We start from the raw sequence: 20,942 nt of genomic DNA on the forward strand, positions 1-20,942 counted from the left end.
TATATATAAAGAGGAACTGCAGTCTGCTCATATAATTTGTAATAAAAACATCTTTGCCATTCTGAAGCTTCCCTCTAACCACTTTGCATATTATTTTATATATACTGTGATTCTGCACTTGCCAAATATGCTGCAGAAATCTCCCTCCACTGAGTCTGGCCGCATCCATTTTAACTGTGGGCAGCTGAAGCTGCTGCCTGTTCACTGACTGGATTTACACAAACACTTGGCCCTCTTATGACTCATCCCCCTCCCTTCCTGCAAACTCTCATGAGAGTGAGAGAGAGAGCTGTGCATGATGTCATAAGCCTAGGCTAATGACCAGACAAGAAATAGGAAGTGGGCTGTATAAGATATTTGCTGGTAGAAAGTTTTTTTTTTTTTTTACTTTCCAACGTTAAAACAACAAGGGCAGAAGATTTAATAAATTGAAAGATGAACAAAATGACTAAAGGTCCGCTTTAAAATGCCAGGACAGTATAAATACCCACCAATAGACCTCAATTTAGAAAGTAGACAGTCTGAGGTATTTAGACAGAGCCGGTTCACACGGGGGCGACTTGTCTGGCGACCTAGCCGCCTGACAAGTCGCCTCCCGTTCTGTACAATGGAACCGTTCTAATCGGAGCGACGCAAGTCGCTCCGACTTAGAAGAAAGGTTCCTGTACTACTTTGGGGGCGACTTGCATAGACTTCTATACAGAAGTCGTCTTGCAAGTCGCCGCGGCAGTCGTATGCAGGTCGCCTCGGTGAGGCGACCTGCAAGTCGTGCCGCTTCTAGTGTGAACCGGCGCTCAGAGGCATGGCAATTTTTTTTAAGTTGTCTTTTTTTTTTTTCACAATTTTTTTTTTACATACCGTCACTATAGCAGTACAGCATCAACATATGACTGATGTGGTGGTGATCAGGGATACTAACTAGTGACAGTATATTAAAAGGAAAAAATGTAATACTTTCAATAAAGTGACACTGTACTATTCTGGATTGGGTGATCAGGGATTTTCTTTTACTTTTTGATTGTTGTTAGAGTGATGATCACTGTAACAGTAATGTTTTTAACGGCCATGCTGTGATTGGCCCACAGTCATCACATGGTAGTACAGGGTGCTGTGATTGGCCCAGGTACCATGTGATAGCTGTGGGCCAATAACAGCATCACTATAGGTATCACAGCTGTTATGAATTCAATTCATTTAGAACAGCTTTATTGACATCACCTAACCCTCCCGGCCAGATACAGAAAACTGCAATTACAGTGCTGCGTGCCCCAGGGGGCGCACTACACACCCCTCTGGTGGATGATATACCTGAACAAGTCGTGTCACTTAGCCACAGTAAATGTACTGTGGCCAGGTGGCAACCGGTTAGTATTACAATTGTAGGCGGGCTAGTTTATTATCAGGGTCTTAGGAATGCAAGCATGTGGCAGAATGATGCCAAGAACCTTGCCTGCAGTTAAAGCAGAAAAAATGAAATATATGAATTTACAGAGTTTTACATTTCTTTCATAAATCTTTAAAGACAGAGAAGCACTGCTGCCCTGATTATGTTTTTAATAAGTAATAGTGGGTCAAAGTTTCAATATATAATCAATACTACAAAATGTGGACAAGGCAGACCTAGCTCTTTGCTCCTGTAGAACATATGGCTTTATCAGTGTCAATGAACTATAATAACCTGTAAATAGCCAAGACCTCCCCCACCACACCCCCTTTCCAGCTGGCACAGTGTTCCTGTATATTAATTTCATCTTTAAGGGTACATTTTCTGGACTTCCATTAGGATCAAGGGTGGTAACCTGAACTCTGAACAACTTGGAAGTGACTAGTTAGCTGGCGAGTAGCAGCAAAGCATATGACAGGCGCGGTGATACAGTGACCAGTCCAAACATGGTGCCAACTGCACTCACCGTGTCGAAGTTCTACAGAGCAACAAAAACTGCTCCACTTTTAACATATTTTTCAAGAAGCACTGAAACTCAGCATAAATTAATGCAGAATAATTGCAGTATGTAAAGGTTTTAAAAAAAAAAGTTCAACTGTAAAGTGGAGAAATACAATAGAATCTAGTTTTAAAGTTATTTTGTTAACCTGGTCCCTGGGTACCCATGGGGGAGGGAGGGGGTTATTAGTTTCCTTCAGTATGCAAAAATAAGTAACCTTAAAAAAAACAAAACAAAAAAAACCTGATTACTAAAAAATAAACGTTTTGTACGACTGGATATCATACAAACAAAAACGTAAATGTTAAATTAAAAGTAGGACATTTTAATATGGTAGAAAAGCGCCATTTACGTGCAAAAGCATATTTTTTTTTGTAGTTTTAACCCTTTTGCTTTCAGGTCCTGCGCTCCACTTTAAACCTCTAGTGGTTAGACCATTGTTGCAATATTTCACCTTTTGCCTACAGCTTTCAAGGTTTGTAAAAGACTCCTGAAACCATAGATTTTTCTGAGAGCACAGGACCAGAAGAATAACAAATGTGGTGCTACTGATTTTAATCAAATCCTGCTGCTGTCAATTAAATCCAGTGACACGGGAGCCTGGGACGAGTCCTGCTGTCTGTGTCAATGGACACAGCAGCATGACTCGGGAGCGTGCCCGTATGAGACCCCTTTTGCAATGCAGCTCTCCGTGGGGGCACTCGATGCAGAGAAGCAGCCAGGGGCGCTGCCGGGGAACCATAGAAAAGGAGGATAGGGGCCACTCAGTGCAAAATCCTTGCACTGAGAAAGCAAGTATGACATTTTTTTTTTTAAATAAACAAACTTCACTTATTCCATCAATTGAAAGGATGTTTGGTGATGATGTCATCATTTTTCAGAATGTAATCTGATGCAGATGTTTGTTTTAGAACGGCAAAGTACATGGTGATTCCATAATATTTTCCTCAGAATGGAGTAGAGCTCCACGATTCTGGATAAAATTAGAATAAAGATCACAGTTCTCACAATTCTCGCTGCGTAACATCATCTTTCACATTATACAAACAAATTGGGCTAACTTTACAGTTTTGGGTTTTTTTTTTTTTTTTTTTTTCATTCATTGAAGTGTGCTTTTCCCCCAAAAATTTAGTTTGAAAGACCGCTGTGCAAATACCGTGACACAAAAATATTGCAACGACCGCTATATATATATTTTACAGTTAAACTGGTTAAACTGACCTAATTTACAGACCAAAGTTCATCCCTTTGATCTAAAATAACTAAATAATACATTGTATCTCTTCTCTATCTTTTAGCTCTGAAATACATACGCATGCACACACTGTTTGAGCTAGGCTTTGTAGTCACCTTGGTACGCACTGCATGCACAGTTTGCCACTGAATTAAAGGGTTAATAGTACACATGGGCATTCAACAATGCAACATCACATGTTCTAAAATGCTGCATCAAAGGACAAATCAGTGCATTTTGCTTGCACTTGCTCCACAGAGTTCATAGGATACTTTGTATCCAATTTTCATTAAACTACAGTAAATCATGCAGTGTGCCTATGCATGCACATTTTGACAGAAAAAGCACTGCGGTACAAGTCTGCATTCTTCATGCTCATTAAAGCCACCAATAATAGATTTTTCTATTTTTAGTTCAATGTGAAATTTAACACTTCTAAACCTAAAGAGTGTATACCAAAATTGCCCATCAATAAAGTATGGTATTCAAAAATAACGCATCAGGAAGTTCAACCCTATGAACAAAGGAAACAATGTAAAATAAACCACACACAATAATAGATAAAGTCAAATAACATGACATTATATAGGATTTACACGAGTACAACAGTAACATTTGTACAACAGCTGTTTGCCTTAACAAGATTACATTTGGATTATTGATATCTATGCCCTACTAACTAAGACACACTATATTCATAGCTTGACAAAATGGTATGATGTTAGAGATCACATCATCATGTCAATGCTGAATAAGCTACTGACATAATTATATTAAATAAAAACAAATCTACCTACACTGTCTGGCATATAGATTTTGTGTGACTTTAAAGCAAATGCAATGGCAGATATGAGGCTGCCACTTCTGCCTAGTTTTGAAAGGTGCAGGCTCTGGGTCTCTTATGGTGATCTTGGTCCACTGCCTGCTCAAGGCTTCACTGTCCATTAGGTCACAAAGATGGAACAGGCAAACCACAACAAAGTGTTTTTTTTTTTTTTGTGTAACAAAGGGGAAGAAGGATCCTGTCCCTTTAAAGCAGGTTATACAGCACAGTGCTTGTGCTGTGTAATTTGGCCCCCTGTGTCACCTGAAATACCTGGCTGATCCTGCCAATTTCTACCCTCCCCCTTGTAAACTGACCATGGTTCATCATGGCTGCTGAGCCCTGGCACCGTGGTCAGTTTACGTGCCATCTTCATCTGCTCTCCCCCCCTACCCTCCCTGTCAGCTTCTGACATTGCCCGTTCCTGGCCATCCTGCTTCTGAAACAACATGTACATTTGTATATTATCCGTGCTGTCTCCTAATGTGTCCCTCTGCGTGTGTGATTTATTTTAAGAAGATGCTGATTATACCTGATTTCAAAGCACCACTCAGCGCTCACATGACCGGCCGTCTCTCTCCTCCCGACTGATGTCAGTGGGGGAATCTTGGCCCCGCCCACTGCAGCTGGCAGATGGGGAGAGTAAAGAGCCGGACGGTCATGTGAACACCGAGCAGCGATCTGAAATCGGGTATACTCAGCATTTTTTTTTTTTTTATAAATCACACAAACACACACAGAGGGACACAGCATTAGGAGACAGCAAGGATAGTATGAGGTCAGAGTGGCTTAACAGCCAGTTTAAAGGATAAGTTCACCTTTTAACAAAAAATAATAAATGCACATTTTTTGCAGGTAAAAAAATTGTGCATGTGTTATTTTTTTTGTTTCTGGAGCCTGTAAAGCATCGCACCAGCGATCAGCAGATCACTGGTGCAATGCAGGTATGTCAGTGTATCTCTGTGCCCGTACATACAGGCAAGCAGATACAATCTAACAGGAAGAGAGAATCAACTACATTTTTTTTATTATTGTTGTCTATTAGCACTGCTTATAGGTTTGTCATTTGGGTTTGTTTGCGCTGTGGTATATTTACCCCATTTTTACATTTATTGATTGCTGTCATTTACACTGGTTGACTGTTGTCACGAACAGCAGCAACAAGCTCATTATCATTTGTTAGCACACTTTAGCGCAGGTGAATTTTTGTTTCTTAGTGGATTAAGAATTGGCTAGAAGGATAAGAACGGGTACATTAATTTACTTGAATATTGAAGTCCCAAAGTTTCAGACTGTGCAGCATCAGATGGCTTAAAGTATAACTAAGGGCAAAACTTTTTTTTAGTTTTGGATAGAGTGCAGAGGGAACAGAATGCTTGCCAGTTTTTATTACTATCTGTGCACCCGTTAAGGATATTCACTCCCTTTATTTGTCCTGTTTACCATTATAATTGAAAATTAAAGTAAAAGAAAATTTTTCCAAACTTTGGATTGTCCCCAGAAAAGTAACAGAGGGGAAATCTTCCAATGGGGCCACTAGTTCTGGTGACCTGGGGGTCCCCAAGGAATTCCCTTAATTTGCAGGGGTTTCAACTTACTTCCTGTTTAGGTATGGAACAGGAAGTGAAGGGAAATCTTTGTAATCCAACACAGATGGTGAAAAAAAAAAAAAATATCTGACAGGGGTTTTAACCCTTCCTTGTTCTAAAAAATTCTAAAATGGGGGGGGAAAAAGGTTTTGCTTATAGTTCTACTTTACGAAGGGTGGGCATAAGGCAGTAATTGAGATGGCGTTGCAATTTGACAGTTCCAAGAAAACCCAATAGTTAGCATGAAGCAAGGAAAGTTGTGAGAACTGTGCAGCTTTGTAGTAGCTTCCTATATTTTTTTTTATCCTAGACCTCTCTGTAGTCTGTGTGCAAAAAGGTTAGTACAGGGGACCCAAGATTATCTGTAGGCCCAGATAAAAAGATACTTACTTTCTACAGTAAGCGTACATAGAAAGATGCACAGTAATTGGTAGAGAGGATGGTAATTTTTATTGCTTTAACATGGTCGATCCATGACAAGGATGGAAATTTACATGATTGCAAGAGTGTAGTTAATGATCTCAGCAGAGGGCAAAAATTTGTAGCAAATAATTAAGTGTAGTGAGGGGTCAGTTTGATATCCAAATAGTCCAGCGTCAAGGTCGTTCAGTGGTAGAGAAAATGGACTGGATATGGGAAACAACCAATTGAGGAAGTGTGATATTATAGAGCCTTAGATTTACTTTGGATTACGGTGAGGCTTGAGAGTTGAGCAAACTGAGTAAAAACTCGATGGAGGTTCGGGGGGGTTAGTAAGGGAGAGTTGGTGAGGACTAAAGGGGCATTGCCCGCCATTAGGTTAACCTTGTAGTGGAGTCCAGCATTATAGACTCCAGTAATATCTGGGTTGTCACTGATAACTATTGCCAAGGGTTCTATGAGCAAGATGGATTGAGAAGAGGATTGAGGAGAATTGGGATTATATGCCTCAGAAAATGTTAAAAGGCTGCAAATAGTATTCACCGTATCTGACAGTAGCAGAAGAGGTAGAGTATAGGGCAGATATCCACGAGAGTATTGATTACCTGAAACCCTATCTCTGTAGAATATACTGTAAATAGTCCCAGGAAAAAGAGTCAAATACTGTCAGATCAAGGCATAGCAGGAAGCCAGAGCTGTTATGTTGATGTAAAAAGTGGGTAAGGTGGATGACTTTGTATATTGTCCCCAGCTGCTGTCCTAGGACAAACCCCACTTGGCCTCTTTGGATAAGGGATCAGAGTTTTTTTCTTTTTTAATCCGAGGGCCAGGAACTGCCTTTTGCTTTTTTTTAGGTTATGCTGGGTTTTATTTATAAAACCCGGAAATAGAAATATGCATGCATTGCCCAGAGCAGCTAATAAGACCATAGGTCAGATTTTTCTAGTATAGTTAAGAAAATCAAAACACTGATTGCTTTGGGCACATTACTATTGTGTATGGTCATTTGTACAAAACAACCTGTGTTCTAAACAGGCATCAGTCATTTAGTGCCGATTCACTAGCATTTACAGTATTTATATGTAAATTACTTACCCAGCTGATTCTGAATATCAGAAAACTGGTAGTACTCAACATATTTATTCTGAGAGAAGAAATGTTTGTAGACATGTCGAGCCCCAAAGAGCCAGATGTCACTGTCATCTGTGATAGTCCCTGAAGTCTGGTCAGTTAGATCCATAATGGCACACTGTGCTTCTGCCTCCATAGGGGCAACAACATACGGGATGCCAAACAGACGCAAGAGCTCCTAGAAAATATACAAAAAAAGCACAATGTTTGTAGAAAGCTATACTCAGATAAGTGAACCTTAAATGTGGTTTCACTACAAGAGAGAGCTTTAGTAAATGTTCACATTACAATACCTACAGCACAGCATAGTCCAAAATAAAGGAAGCAAGGCTTTCACTTTTGTAGAGACGGAGAAAACATTGGGCCAGATATTGCTTGCATTTCTTAAAGCAGGGATGCCCAACCTTTTAAGAGCGAGGGCCACTTAAGCCACTGAGCCACAATGAGCAGATGACAGGTTCGTGTCCACTCTGCATATGCAAAGCGGACAAAGACACAGCCCACTCTACTCTATGGGCCCGCCGATCTGATCCGCCAAGATGGAAGGGGACGGATTCCCTTCTGTTTTTTCTAGTGGATCGGATTGGGGTTAGGTGGGTGTAAATGGAAACAAGTCCATTTACATCTGCTGCTCCATAGGAGGTAAATGAAGAGTGCGATTGGGTCGGACCGATCGTGTGAAAGGGGCCTAAGGCCATTTTTACACTGATCTGCGGTCTACCCACACCGCGGGAGCAGTGCACCTGTGGCTTTCCTGCAATAAGCTGCATTTTGCCTTAGAGTTCTATTATATCCTGCAGGTGTGGTGCACTTTCTAAAACTGCACCAAACTTACCTTTAATAACAGTCTTCCATTAAGGTATCGAAGGCAGTTGCTGCCCCAGGCAGAGTGCATTTGGCATAATTTCGCCTATGACAGGAGCCTGTGCTATACAGTAAGCATCGACTTATGCGGCTCTGTTCCATAGCCGCTTGCTTCCTTTAGCACTGGCTTAACTCACAACACTGACGATCTGGGCTTGCCAATGCACCATCCCAGAGCAGGAGGTCGCGGGCCACATCAGAAGGCTCCGCGGGCAACATGTGGTCCCTGGGCCACTGGTTGGGCACCCCTGTCTTCAAGCATTAGTCTAAAAGCGCCCAACTGATGATGTCCCCCTAGCCTGCACCAAGAGTCATACTCTACTGGATATACCACACATTCCCTGGGTAGAACTTACAGAGACACAAAAGTATAGCGTGTCATTCGTAGGATATTTTTGCTAACACTTGCCAGCTTTTTTTCTTGAAGCCTCCATAGCATAGCATGTGGCATTTGTTGGTTTAAAAATGCAGTATACGAGTGCAGTACACAAGAACCAAATAAATGCCAAAGATTTTATGCTATGGAGGCTTCTATTTTTCTTTGGGGTTTCTGTACACCGTGCCCAATTGGGGCGGTGGAAGTGCGATTTCCCCGAGATTCACCAAAGGCCCTGGCTGGGTATGGAGCCAAAAGCGTGTGTGATCTCCCGTAATAGGAGATCATAGGGAGTCACTAAGCGGCCATGCTATAAGAGGTGGCGGTCACTTTTCTGAACATCACTCATTTCTTGGTGCACTTTCATTTATTATCATTGTGGGATCAGCTTGGATAGCGTTTCACTGAATGGACTCAATTACAGATTAAAATTTTCACTATTTTTATTTATGATTTGTTTAGCGCAACTTATTTTTGAATATTTGATTGATGCTGTGTTTATCTCACAGGAAGTTGCTACTTATTTATTAATTGTCAATTTTTTTGACAGCGCAGTAATATTTCCCTTTTTTCCCCATTCTGCAGCAATGCTGGCAGGACTCATACATCTATTTCCCAAAGACAACCTCTAGATATGAAGCTGAGTACGTGCACTCAGCTTCTTTGGTCGACCATGACGAGGCCTGTTCTGAGTGGAACCTATCCTGTTAAATCGCTGTATGGTTTTGGCCACCATGCTGCAGCTCAGTTTTAGGGTCTTGGCAATCTTCTTATAGTCTAGGCCATCTTTATGTAGAGCAACAATTATTTTTTCAGATCCTCAGTGAGTTCTTTGCCATGAAGTGCCATGTTGAACTTCCAGTGACCAGTATGAGAGTGTGAGAGCGATAACACCAAATTTAACACACCTGCTCCCCATTCACACCCGAGACAAGGGCTGGGAGATTTTCTTAAAAAAAAAAAAAAAAATCTTCGATTCTCTTAAAAAAACTCGATTCACGATTCGAATTGAGTTTTTTTCTCTTTGGAAACCGCGGCGGTCCTGAGGCGCTGCGGGCATGAGCTTTTAGGCGAGGCCGCGGCTTCGGTCTAGTCCGCGGCGTCCGGCTTTGCGGACTAGGCCGAAGCCGCGGCCTCGCCTAAAAACTCATGCCCGCAGCGCCTCAGAACTGGGGCGGTGGAAAAAAAAAAAATCTAAAAAAAAAAAAAATATCGATTTGCTTAAATTATGAATCAATTTGACCTCCCAACTCGATTCAAGATTTAAATCGATTTTTTCCTCAGCCCTACCTGAGACCAACACAAAAGTGGCACATAATTGTGAAGTGGAGGGAAAAAATGTTTTTCAAAATTTTTTACAAAAATAAAAAATACCTGAAAAGTGTGGCGTGCATTTGTATTCAGCCCCCCTGAGCCAATACTTTGTAGAACCACCTTTTGCTGCAATGGGTAGGTCTCTACCAGCTTTGCACATCTAGAGTGACATTTTTGCCCATTCTTCTTTGCAAAATAGCTCAAGCTCTGTCAGACTGGATGGAGAGCGTCTGAACAGCAATTTTCAAGTCTTGCCACAGATTCTCAATTGGATTTAGGTCTGGACTTTGACTGGGCCATTCTAACACATGAATATTCTTTGATCTAAACCATTCTATTGTAGCTCTGGCTGTATGTTTATGGTTGTTGTCCTGCTGGAAGGTAAACCTCTGCCCCAGCCTCAAGTCTTTTGCAGACTCTAAACAGGTTTTCTTCTAAGATTGCCCTGCATTTGGCTCCAGCCATCTTCCCATCAACTCTGACCAGCTTCCCTGTCGATGGCTGAAGAAGAGCACCCCACAACATGATGCTGCCACCACCACGTTTCACGGTGGATGGTGTGTTTAGGGTGATGTGCAGTGTTAGTTTTCCGCCACACAGAGTTTTGCTTTTAGGCCAAAAAGTTCAATTTTGCTCTCATCTGACCAGAGCATCTTCTCCCACGTTTGCTGTGTCCCCCACATGGCTTCTCGCAAACTGCAAATGGGAATTCTTATGTCTTTCTTTCAAAAATGATTTTCTTCTTGCCACTCTTCCATAAATGCCAGATTTGTGGAGTGCACGACTAATAGTTGTCCTGTGTACAGATTCTTCCACCAAGCTGCAGATCTCTGCAGGTCCTCCAGAGTTACCATGGGCCTCTTGGTTGCTTCTCTGATTAATACTCTCCTTGCCTGGCCTGTCAGTTTAGGTGGACGGCCATGTCTTGGTAGGTTTGCAGTTGTGCCATACTCTTTGCATGGGATATTTTTTTTTTTTTTTAATGATTCTTACTCTGAATGGTCCAGGGTTATCAGTGGTGTACCCCAAGGTTCAGTGCTGGGACCCTTACTTTTTAATATCTTTATAAATGATATAGGGACTGGACAAAAGTAACATTTCTGTCTTTGCAGATGACACCAAGCTATGCAGTGGAATAACGTCCTTACAGGATGTCTCCAATTTACAAGCCGACTTCAATGCACTGTCTAACTGGGCTACCATGTGGCAGATGAGGTTTAATGTTGATAAATGTAAAGTTATGCACTTGGGGGGGTAAGAATATGCATGCATCATACATTCTAGGGGGAGCACAACTGTGGGAATCCGTGGTGGAGAAGGATCTGGGGGATCCTAAGCTCACTAATAGCATGCAATGCCAAGCTGCCGTTTCCAAAGCGAGGAGGGAGAGGGAGAGAGGGAGAGGGGGAGAGGGGGAGAGGGGGAGAGGGGGAGAGGGGGAGAGGGGGAGAGGGGGAGAGGGGGAGAGGGGGAGAGGGGGAGAGGGGGAGAGAGAGAGAGAGAATATGATCAACATGTTTAAATATATAAGGGGTCCATATAGTGATCTTGGTGTTACGGTCAACCCAGAGGACACGCAGGCACTCTTTACGTCTAGAGGAAAAGAGATTTCATCTCCAAATACGCAAAGGTTTCTTCACAGTAAGAGCTGTGAAAATGTGGAATAGACTCCCTCCAGAGGTGGTCCTGGCCAGCTCAGTAGATTGCTTTAAGAAAGGCCTGGATACTTTCCTAAATGTACATAATATAACTGGGTACTAACATTTATAGGTAAAGTTGATCCAGGGAAAATCCGATTGCCTCTTGGGGGATCAGGAAGGAATTATTTCCCCTGCTGTAGCAAATTGGAGCATGCTCTGCTGGGGTTTTTTGCCTTCCTCTGGATCAACTGAGGGTATAAAATTGGGTATATCGGATTGTACGATATTTTTTATTTATTGTTTTTAAGGTTGAACTGGATGGACTTGTGTCTTTTTTCAACCTGACTAACTATGTAACTATAACCCAACCCTGCTTTAAACTTCTCCACAACTTTATCCCTGACCTGTCTGGTGTGTTCCTTGGCCTTTATGATGCGGTTTGTTCACTAAGGTGCTCCAACATACATCTTAGGGCTTCACAGAACAGCTGTATTTATACCGAGAATAAATTGGTATAAATACTGAGAATTATTTACACCTGTGTGTAAATAAATTACACACAGGTGGACTCTATTTACTAATTAAGGCGACTTCTGAAGGCAATTGGTTCCACTAGATTTTAGTTAGGGGTATCAGAGTAAAGGGAGCTGAATATAAATGCACAACAAACTTTTCAGATATTTAATTGTAAAAAAATTTGAAAGCCATTTATAAACTTTCCTTCTACTTCACAATTATGTGCCACTTTGTGTTGGTCTATCACTTAAAATCCCAATAAAATACATTTACGTTTTTGGTTGTAACCTGACAAAATGTGGAAAATTTCAAGGGGTATGAATACTTTTGCAAGGCACTGTACATATACACACATGTGCAAATAACTGATGCAAGGCCATTTTGTAATTTAATGCTATTAAAAGTATACCCAATAGGAGTTTCATTTCTAGTACTGTAAAAGACTTTTCCACTGATAATGTTGGTAGCGCCCCTTTCCTCTAGAGTCAGATTAGTTGTTAACATTGAAGGCAGCCACCCCCACCCATTACTAGTCAATATTAGAAAGGATAGGATCATACAAGTATTTATTTTTTTACAGAAACATTTTCTCATCAGGCGCACTTGTTTAAGTGAAGAAAATGCTGCAGCTTGATTTTCAGATAGATAGGTGCAGAAATTAATAAAAACAGAATTCTGTTTACAGCTATGCCTCCGTTCAGTTTGGACTAGTATTACTGTAAATATACATTAGTGGATGGTTTATATGTGGAGAGAGAAGGAACGGAAAAGGCAGACAGTGTACTAGATAACTGATGACAGCACTAACCTGGCTTTCTAGATACATCTGTCCTGTAACAGATGCAGCTACACGTTCCTGCTGCTGCCGTTGTGCCTGGAGGGAGGTCTGCTGAACAAATAGATTATTCTCCAACGTCTCCAGTTCTACCTGTGCAAACAGGAAAAAAAAAAAAAGCAGTAAGATGTCAAAACTCTGACAATACAATACATGCATCAACATTTAGGAGGAAATAGGCCATGGTACATTGCAACTGTGCTAAAGTTTAAACAATTTACCTTAAATGATACCGGTAGTGAGATAACATGGAAGCTGCTATTGTTGGCCACTTCTTCTAAAAGTGCTGGAGCCTAGCTGTCATGCTATTCCAATAGTTTTAGTACCAAACTGGAACAAGTATGTAGATGCTAAATTTTGACACGACTGAATTTCCAGTCTGCATTCTTGTTCCAGGCAAGGAACTCAGAGTAGAAGACTTGTAGCAAAATTTCAGCCTAAAAGTGTCTGTAGGAGTACACTTCCTGGAGCACGTGTTGTGTAACCTTCTAACAAGGCATATGTAAATCTTAAAAATGGCTGTGAGAACCCAGTATTAATGGACCAAGGCTATGATGTGTTTAATATTGGGTAATTATATGTATATGTGCTCGTACTAATGCCTTTTTAGCAGGGTTTTACCAATTTTGTAACAATAACTTTTTATACAATGGTTATGTAGGTCTCATTACTAGCATATAGGAGGTATATAATGACCGTATGGTGTACCACTAAAGTCCCATTTTTCAAAATTTTCTTTGGTTAAAGGCTTATTAAGAGATGTAGGTACAGAGCTTCAACTCTTTGATGTATGTTCCCTATACCCTTAGTCCCTTAGCAAGTCACCTAAACAAATACAGTCAGGTCCATAAATATTGGGACATCGACACAATTCTAATCTGGCTCTATACACCACCACAATGGATTTGAAATGAAACGAACAAGATGTTCTTTAACTGCAGACTTTCAGCTTTAATTTGAGGGTATTTACATCCAAATCAAGTGAACGGTGTAGGAATTACAACAGTTTGTATATGTGTGTCCCACTTTTTAAAGGGACCAAAAGTAATGGGACAGATTAACAATCATTCATCAAACTTTCACTTTTTAATACTTGGTTGCAAATCCTTTGCAGTCAATTACAACCTGAAGTCTGGAACACATAGACATCACCAGACGTTGGGTTTCATCTCTGGTGATGCTCTGCCAGGCCTCTACTGCAACTGTCTTCAGTTCCTGCTTGTTCTTGGGACATTTTCCCTCCAGTTTTGTCTTCAGCAAGTGAAATGCATGCTCAATCACATTCAGGTCAGGTGATTGACTTTGACTTTTGGCCATTGCATAACATTCCACTTCTTTCCCTTGAAAAAACTCTTTGGTTGCTTTCGCAGTATGCTTCGGGTCATTGTCCATCTGCACCGTGAAGCGCATTTTGCTGAATATGAGCAGATAATATTGCCCGAAACACTTTAGAATTCATCCTGCTGCTTTTGATCAGCAGTCACATCATCAATAAATACAAGAGAACCAGTTCCATTGGCAGTCATACATGCCCAAATGCAAATAGCACACTTGAAATGAACTCTGAACCTTTTATCTGCTCCTTGTAAATGGGATAATGAGGGAACAACACACACCTGGCCATAGAACAGCAGCCAATTGCCCCATTACTTTTGGTCCCTTAAAAAGTGGGAGGCACATATACAAACTGTTGTAATTCCTACACCGTTCACCTGATTTGGATGTAAATACCCTCAAATTAAAGCTGAAAGTCTGCAGTTAAAGCACATCTTGTTTGTTTCATTTCAAATCCAATGTGGTGGTGTATAGAGCCAAAAAGATTAGAAATGTGTAGATGTCCCAATATTTATGGAACTCTATGTTGTATTTTAGATCTATTATCACGATCATCTAGTAACGGCCATCCATTACTTTTGCCTTCTCCACAGAAAAAGCCTAAAAAATTACAAGTATTGGAAACAAGAAAACAAAAAAAAAAAAAAAAAAAAAAAAAAAACACAGAAAGTTTAAAAGATTGTTGATTAATGAAAACTTTCAATTTTTTTTTTTTTTTAAACAATACAAAGGATTGTTGATCATTAAGGCCTGGTTCACACTAGTGCAAATTCAGATGTGACTTGGACTGCTCAGAATGGCATGGCATGGCAACGGAAATCACATTGATTTCAATGGTGCTCGTTCACATCAATGCAATGCAACTACGATATGACTTTGGGGAAGGGACAGGTGCTACTTTGGTGTGATGCAGAGTGATCGTGTGCCCCACAGACTGCAATGGAAATGCACTAAAAATGCATGTAAAACGCAAATACACACACATTTTTGGCAAAGTTTTGTATAGTCTCCTTCTCCTACCAAAAATACATTCGCCTGAAAAATGCACTGCAAAAATCGCACGGATAATGGGATCAAGTCCCAGCTGTACTAGTGTGAACCTAGCCTTAGAAATATCACATACACACTGCTTGCTCAATTCTGACCAGAGAGAGCTTCCTTACCATACTTATGTCTTGCCAATCATTGGCTGCATCTTCCTCATCTCTTGATTCTTCATTCGGCTGAATTACAACATCCTGGCCATCTTCACGGTCAATCTCTGCAAAAGCACTCTCTAGATTTTCGCCAGAGCTCTGCGATGTAACGGTAACATTAGATCCCGTAACGGTTATTTCGGGAACAAGATCTTTGGAAGTTTCTGGTGCCTGCACCAACTGGGAGTTTCCATCACCCAATTCACTCTCTACTTCAATGAAGCTACCTTATGAAAGAAATGTCACAAAAGTAGTAAAACAAAGCAGACAATTCAAAGCATTAAAAAAGATCTAGCAGAATTTATTTTTAATGTTACAGTTGTCTCCTTTGGGGGCAAAGTACATGTAGTAGTTTGCCCCATGTTTCCAAGTGCTTTCTAACTCTAGTTATGAGGTCTGATAGGCTCCCTCCCCTCCTATGTAGCCAAACCGAAAACAGCTATGAAAGAGACGGCTGATCGATAGATGCAGCTTGTCTCAACTGTGAACACTTTTCCTAGACAAGCAACGGCAAGAGGATACAGACACACCACCCCTTTCTCTGCATTCCTCCTGCTGCTGCTTGTCTCGGGAAAGTGCTCACAGCCAAGACAAGCTGCAGTTATGAACCAGCTGTCTCCTCCATAGTCATTGGCAGATTGGCTGCAGGAGGAGGGAGGGGGCAGATGGGACCTGATAACTAGGGTAAAAAGCACGTCAAAACATGGGGAAACAGTGCCTTGATTTTATTAACCAAACTCAAGACTAGAAAAGGAGAAAAAAAACTCTCATGCACTGCACTCCACGCTCCCAACGGCACAAGGTGTATGTCCCCTTTAAAAACTCACTCCAGCTGGTAAGCGCTCATAAAATATAAGTCCGGAAGGACAGCCAGAAGTCACCATATTGCTGTATATGGGACTTTGTTGTTTATTGTGAGTGATATTTTAATGGAGTTTTATCTTCCCTAATAATTACTGCACTATGGGAAGCCCCTTTCCATATTACCTACCAGCTGAGTGAGTTTTTAAAGGGAACATACACCTCATGCCAGTGTTCAACCAATAAAAAAGGAAAAAAAATACATATATTTACAACCCCATAGACACAATCCTATACCCAAAATTGATCCAGAGGAAGGCAAAAAACACAGAAAAGCATGATCCAATTTGCTTCAGCAGGGGAAAAAATTCCTTCCTGATCCCCCAAGAGGCAAATCGGATATTTCCTGGACCAACTTTACCTATAAATGTTAGTATCCACTATCCAGTTATATTCTGTACATTTAGAAAATAATCCAGGCCTTTTAACCACTTACTTCCCAAGCCTATTCTGACACTTCTCTCCTTCATTTAAAATGTATTTTTTTTTTTTTGCCAGAAAATTACTTAGAACCCCCAAACATTATATATTTTTTAGGCAAAGGTCCTAAATAATAAAATGGTGGGCGTTGCAATTTTTTTATGTCACACGTTATTTGTGCGAGCGGTTTTCAAACGCAATTTATTTTTGGAAAAAAATACACATTAATAAATTTTAGTGAACACCAACACAAAACACAAATTTTTTGGGTAAAACATAAAAGATGATGTTACACCGAGTAAACAACATCTCACGCTTTAAAATTGCGCACGCTCATGGAATGGCAACAAACTATGGTACTTTAACTTATCCATAGGTGACACTTTTGCAGGTTACCAGTTTAGATTTACGCAGAAGGTTGGTGTTAGATTTATTGCTCTGTCAATCAAAACGATACCTCACATGGGTGGTGCGTTTACTGTTTACATATGTGTGCAGGACTGACGTGTGCGTACGCAACTGCATGTGAGCATGGGGGTGCTTTATAAAAACAAAAACAAAAAACAAAAAAAAAAAAAAAAATAGGTTTTATTATATATATTTTTTTACCACTGTTATTGCTGTCAAAATAAATGTAAACATCCCATGTGACACCAATAGCAGTGACAGGGGTAATCTTTATGGAGAGAAGGGGGGGTCTATTAGACCCCCCCCCATCTTTCCTTTGGGTTCTAATGCAGCCGATCAGACACAGAGTCAGAACCAGCAGTGCCTAAATAGTCATCGCTTCCAGGTTCTGACGTCACACAGTGGGAGGAACAACTTTAGTCCGGAGCTGGATGCCATCAGCCGCATCGTTATTGGGCTTCTCCATCCTTCAGGAGAGCCCAGTAAAGGTGGTGGCTGGAGGGGGGGGAAGGTAGGGACCCCTTTCCCCCACGTGCTAAAGTATTCCAGCAGCTGCCCAGCTGCTCCGATTACTTTTACATGAAAGAGAATTTCCAGCACTAAAAACAGATACTAGGATCATAGTTGTAGCCTTAACCATGATCACGGTATACCGCATCCCTACCATGACGTATATATACTGTGGCCGGTAGGGAAGGGGTTAAAGCAATCTACTGAGTTGGACAGAACCAGCTCTTGAGGGAGTCTAGTCAACATTTTCACATCCCATACTGTGAAGAAACCTTTCCGTATTTGGAGATTAAATCTTTCCTCCAGACGTAAAAAGTGCCCTATTGTCCTCTGGTGATGACTTTAAAGTGAATAACTCAGCACCAAGTTCACTATATGGACCACTTATGTATTTGTACACAGTGATCCCATCCCCCCTTAATCCCCTCTTCTCAAGAGAGTAAAAATTAAAATTTCCTCAAATTTTTCCTCATAGCTGAACTCCTCCATGCCTCTTATCAGTTTGGTTGCCCTTTTCTGCACTTTCTCCAGTTCCTCGATATCCTTTTTGTGAACTGGTGCCCAAAACTAAACTGCATATTCCAGAGGAGGTCTTACTAATGATTTGTACAGGGGGATAGTGATATCTCTCTCTCTGGAGTGCACACCTCTAATAATACAAGAGAAGACTTTGCTCGCTTTGGAAGATCATCCATTGAAACCGTTATTGTTGCTGATTGAGCATGTTGGCCTGGATATTATATGGGTCAGAGGCGAAGGTGAGCGTGCATGCCTGATGGTGGAGCACTGTGGTGCGTCAGATTGAAGATCCACGGGTGTTGTTGGTCTGAAGAACATACTTTTGTAGCGAAGTGGGACTACTGGTCACTTGGCACTATTGGAGTGCAATTTATTCTCTCTTTTTTTTATCTACACACCTTTATCTTTATTTAGTTTGTGTTAGTAGGGCAGTGGGGTGTTTACTAATATTCATCATTAATTTTTACTTATATATCACTATAGTATTAGCTGTATTCATTATTATGTGATTTTTATTGTAGAGTAATTATTTCACTATATTTATTTCACTATATTTATGCTAGCAGGGATGGTGGGTTTTTATTTGGAGTGATTTCTTTTATTTTTGCTACTTATCTAGTATTGATTTACTTTTGATTTTCACTGAGTTAAGGATTTTTGGCTTTTTACCCCATGTGTGTTAGTAGGACTGTTGGGTGTTTAATTTTGAGTCATTTACTTTTTATATATCAATCACTGAATTATTATCACTTTCACTTGCAATTTGCAGGTATATATTTTTATTGATTAAAAAAAGATTAGCAGCGCTGCACTTTTTAAAATTAAAATTTAAACTCAAGACTAAATTGTTTCTTTAGTAATGCTTGTGTCCCCCACTGGATTTAATGTTCTACAATATAAAATCCTCCCACATAGGTAGATCAGTTACTACTTATCACTACTCAGTATAGCAATAAACAGATTCATACACAATCAGGCAAGCAGTAAAAATGACATTAAAGGCAATGACTACTTACCATCAGAATCTGAATCAACTTCTTTTTCTATGTCTGACTCTCCCTCAGTAACTGGAATACTTTCTGGAGTCATCGGGACATACGCAATGTCTGGAATATTATTGGAAGAAGACTGCTGACTGCCAGAATCCTCCACTTTGGACTTGGTGACCTTTTGATCTTGTAGGACCACATCCAGTGGACTGTGGTCTTCAGCGTTCACTTCAGTTGAGGGCTTGTTGGCTGCAGACAATAGCCCTGATGTAGACACCAGAGGTACATGGATGCTGCCTGTTACTTGACCAGTTGCTATCTGAAGATTTCTTTCACTTTCACTGCTAACTGTATGAACATCAGGTTGGCTATGTTTTTCTATATTGATGGTCTCTGTTTTAGAAGAAATGAAGATGCCACTTTCTACATCTGTAGAAGCATCTAGTTGGTGGCTCTCCAATGTCAGAGAAGGCTTCATAGGAGAGCATGCATCAAAACCACTTGAAAGACTTGTCAAAGGTGTGCCCTGTGAATGAAAGAGATTTCTCTTTACTACATGGGCCCTGATATTTACTCCTTCTACTGGTGATCCAGCCAGTTTTTGAAGTGGTTCACTGGGCTTCAGATTAGGCACCGAATAAAGTGGCGATTTCTCATAGATAGCACTTGTATTATTCTGGGCAGGATTTGGTGAAAATTCAGCTCTTGTAACAGGTACGATAGGGTTTGTTTGTGCTCCATATTGAGTGACCAGAGAAGCATCCTCCTCATCTGAACTGCTGATAATCAGCACTTTAGCTCTTGGCCGTTCCTGATCTTCATCACTTATCTTAATAGACCTGTTTTTGTTCCCCATTTCTTCATCCTCAGTAAGAGCCCGTTGAATTGCATGTAGAGTCCTTGGTGAGACACTGCCATCTACTGCACAGACTGACTCAGAAGGGTCATTTTTGTTAACTTTACTATCATGAACTTCCTCATCAGAGCTGTTCTCTAACATTGCCTCCTGGATAGCAAACAGTGTCCTTGGGGAGGGTGGTGCAGCTTCTTGAACAGAGTCCTTTGTTTTCTTAGGTTTGTGAGCAGATGCCAACTTAAAATCAAGGTATGTTTTTGGAGTTGTATCATGTGAACTAGAGGGTGTTGCTTCTTCTGCGTTATCCTCCTTTTTATCTTCAGTCTTAGATTGAATCCCTAAATTTAGGAAGGCATATGAAAAGTAATATTGAGTACTGAAAACGCTTCTTTTATATTGTACATTTATAAACCACTTTAGGACCAAAGACCAACAGCAGTTCTTTCAACCAAGATTATCAGAAACAAATGTTTAAAGCGGTATTAAATTACAAAAGCAAACATTATATTGCAGCTTACCAATTCTTAGATGTGATGGCTGCATCAGTTTTCTTTAGGCTTTCTATCCCTAAAGTGTTACTAAACTCACACCAATAAAATCAGTCTATATATGCAGTAAAGCATGCTTGTTATAATCACTGTGGAACCTAAGGGGTTAATCCTCAACACTGTATAAAAAAGGCTGTTTGATCCTGGCTTCTCTGATCCTCCCCTTCTTCCACAGTCCCCAAACCATCTCCTGATAGAACAGAGCCTTGGGGGGCATGCTGCACATGCTCAGTTTGGTGTGTTTTGCTAGAGAGTTTTTGTTTTCTTGGGAGAGTGCATGTGAGCAGCACAGGGCCAATCAGCACTGTTCAGACAGAGGGTCAAGGGTCCTGCAGCTTCATAGGACAGTCAGAGGAGAATGAAAACTCCTCCTACAAGCTTTAACCAGTGCTCTGCTAGACACTGATAGAAATCACAAGACTGCTCTAACTGCTGATGAGAAAAGGTATTTAGCAGTTTATATTTACCAAAATAATTGCATTTCCATATTCTGTGTGCTGTGGGAGACCAGATATAAGGAATGCAGGGTCCTGGGTTTAGTAACACTTGAATTTTCATCTGGTGATCTGGTCAGCAAGTCTGTGTTTTTTCAAAAGAACAAGGTCTCTTGCAGAT

At 40.7% G+C, this 20,942-nt stretch overlaps 1 protein-coding gene across 1 annotated transcript in view; it reads right to left on the bottom strand.

The window, feature by feature from the left end:
• The window catches only part of ERCC5 (ERCC excision repair 5, endonuclease), a 55,747-nt gene that overhangs the window by 8,920 nt on the left and 25,885 nt on the right, over nucleotides 1-20,942 (bottom strand). Inside the window, exons 9-12 of the mRNA XM_073614458.1 lie at nucleotides 18,951-20,117; nucleotides 15,184-15,443; nucleotides 12,659-12,778; nucleotides 7,105-7,318 (exon numbers count right to left, since the gene is read on the bottom strand). Coding sequence (XP_073470559.1) covers nucleotides 7,105-7,318; nucleotides 12,659-12,778; nucleotides 15,184-15,443; nucleotides 18,951-20,117 — 1,761 coding nt within the window. The remainder of the gene's footprint in view (nucleotides 1-7,104; nucleotides 7,319-12,658; nucleotides 12,779-15,183; nucleotides 15,444-18,950; nucleotides 20,118-20,942) is intronic.

Source organism: Aquarana catesbeiana, linkage group LG02 (genome assembly GCF_042186555.1).
Source record: "Aquarana catesbeiana isolate 2022-GZ linkage group LG02, ASM4218655v1, whole genome shotgun sequence".
Lineage (NCBI taxonomy): Eukaryota > Metazoa > Chordata > Amphibia > Anura > Ranidae > Aquarana > Aquarana catesbeiana.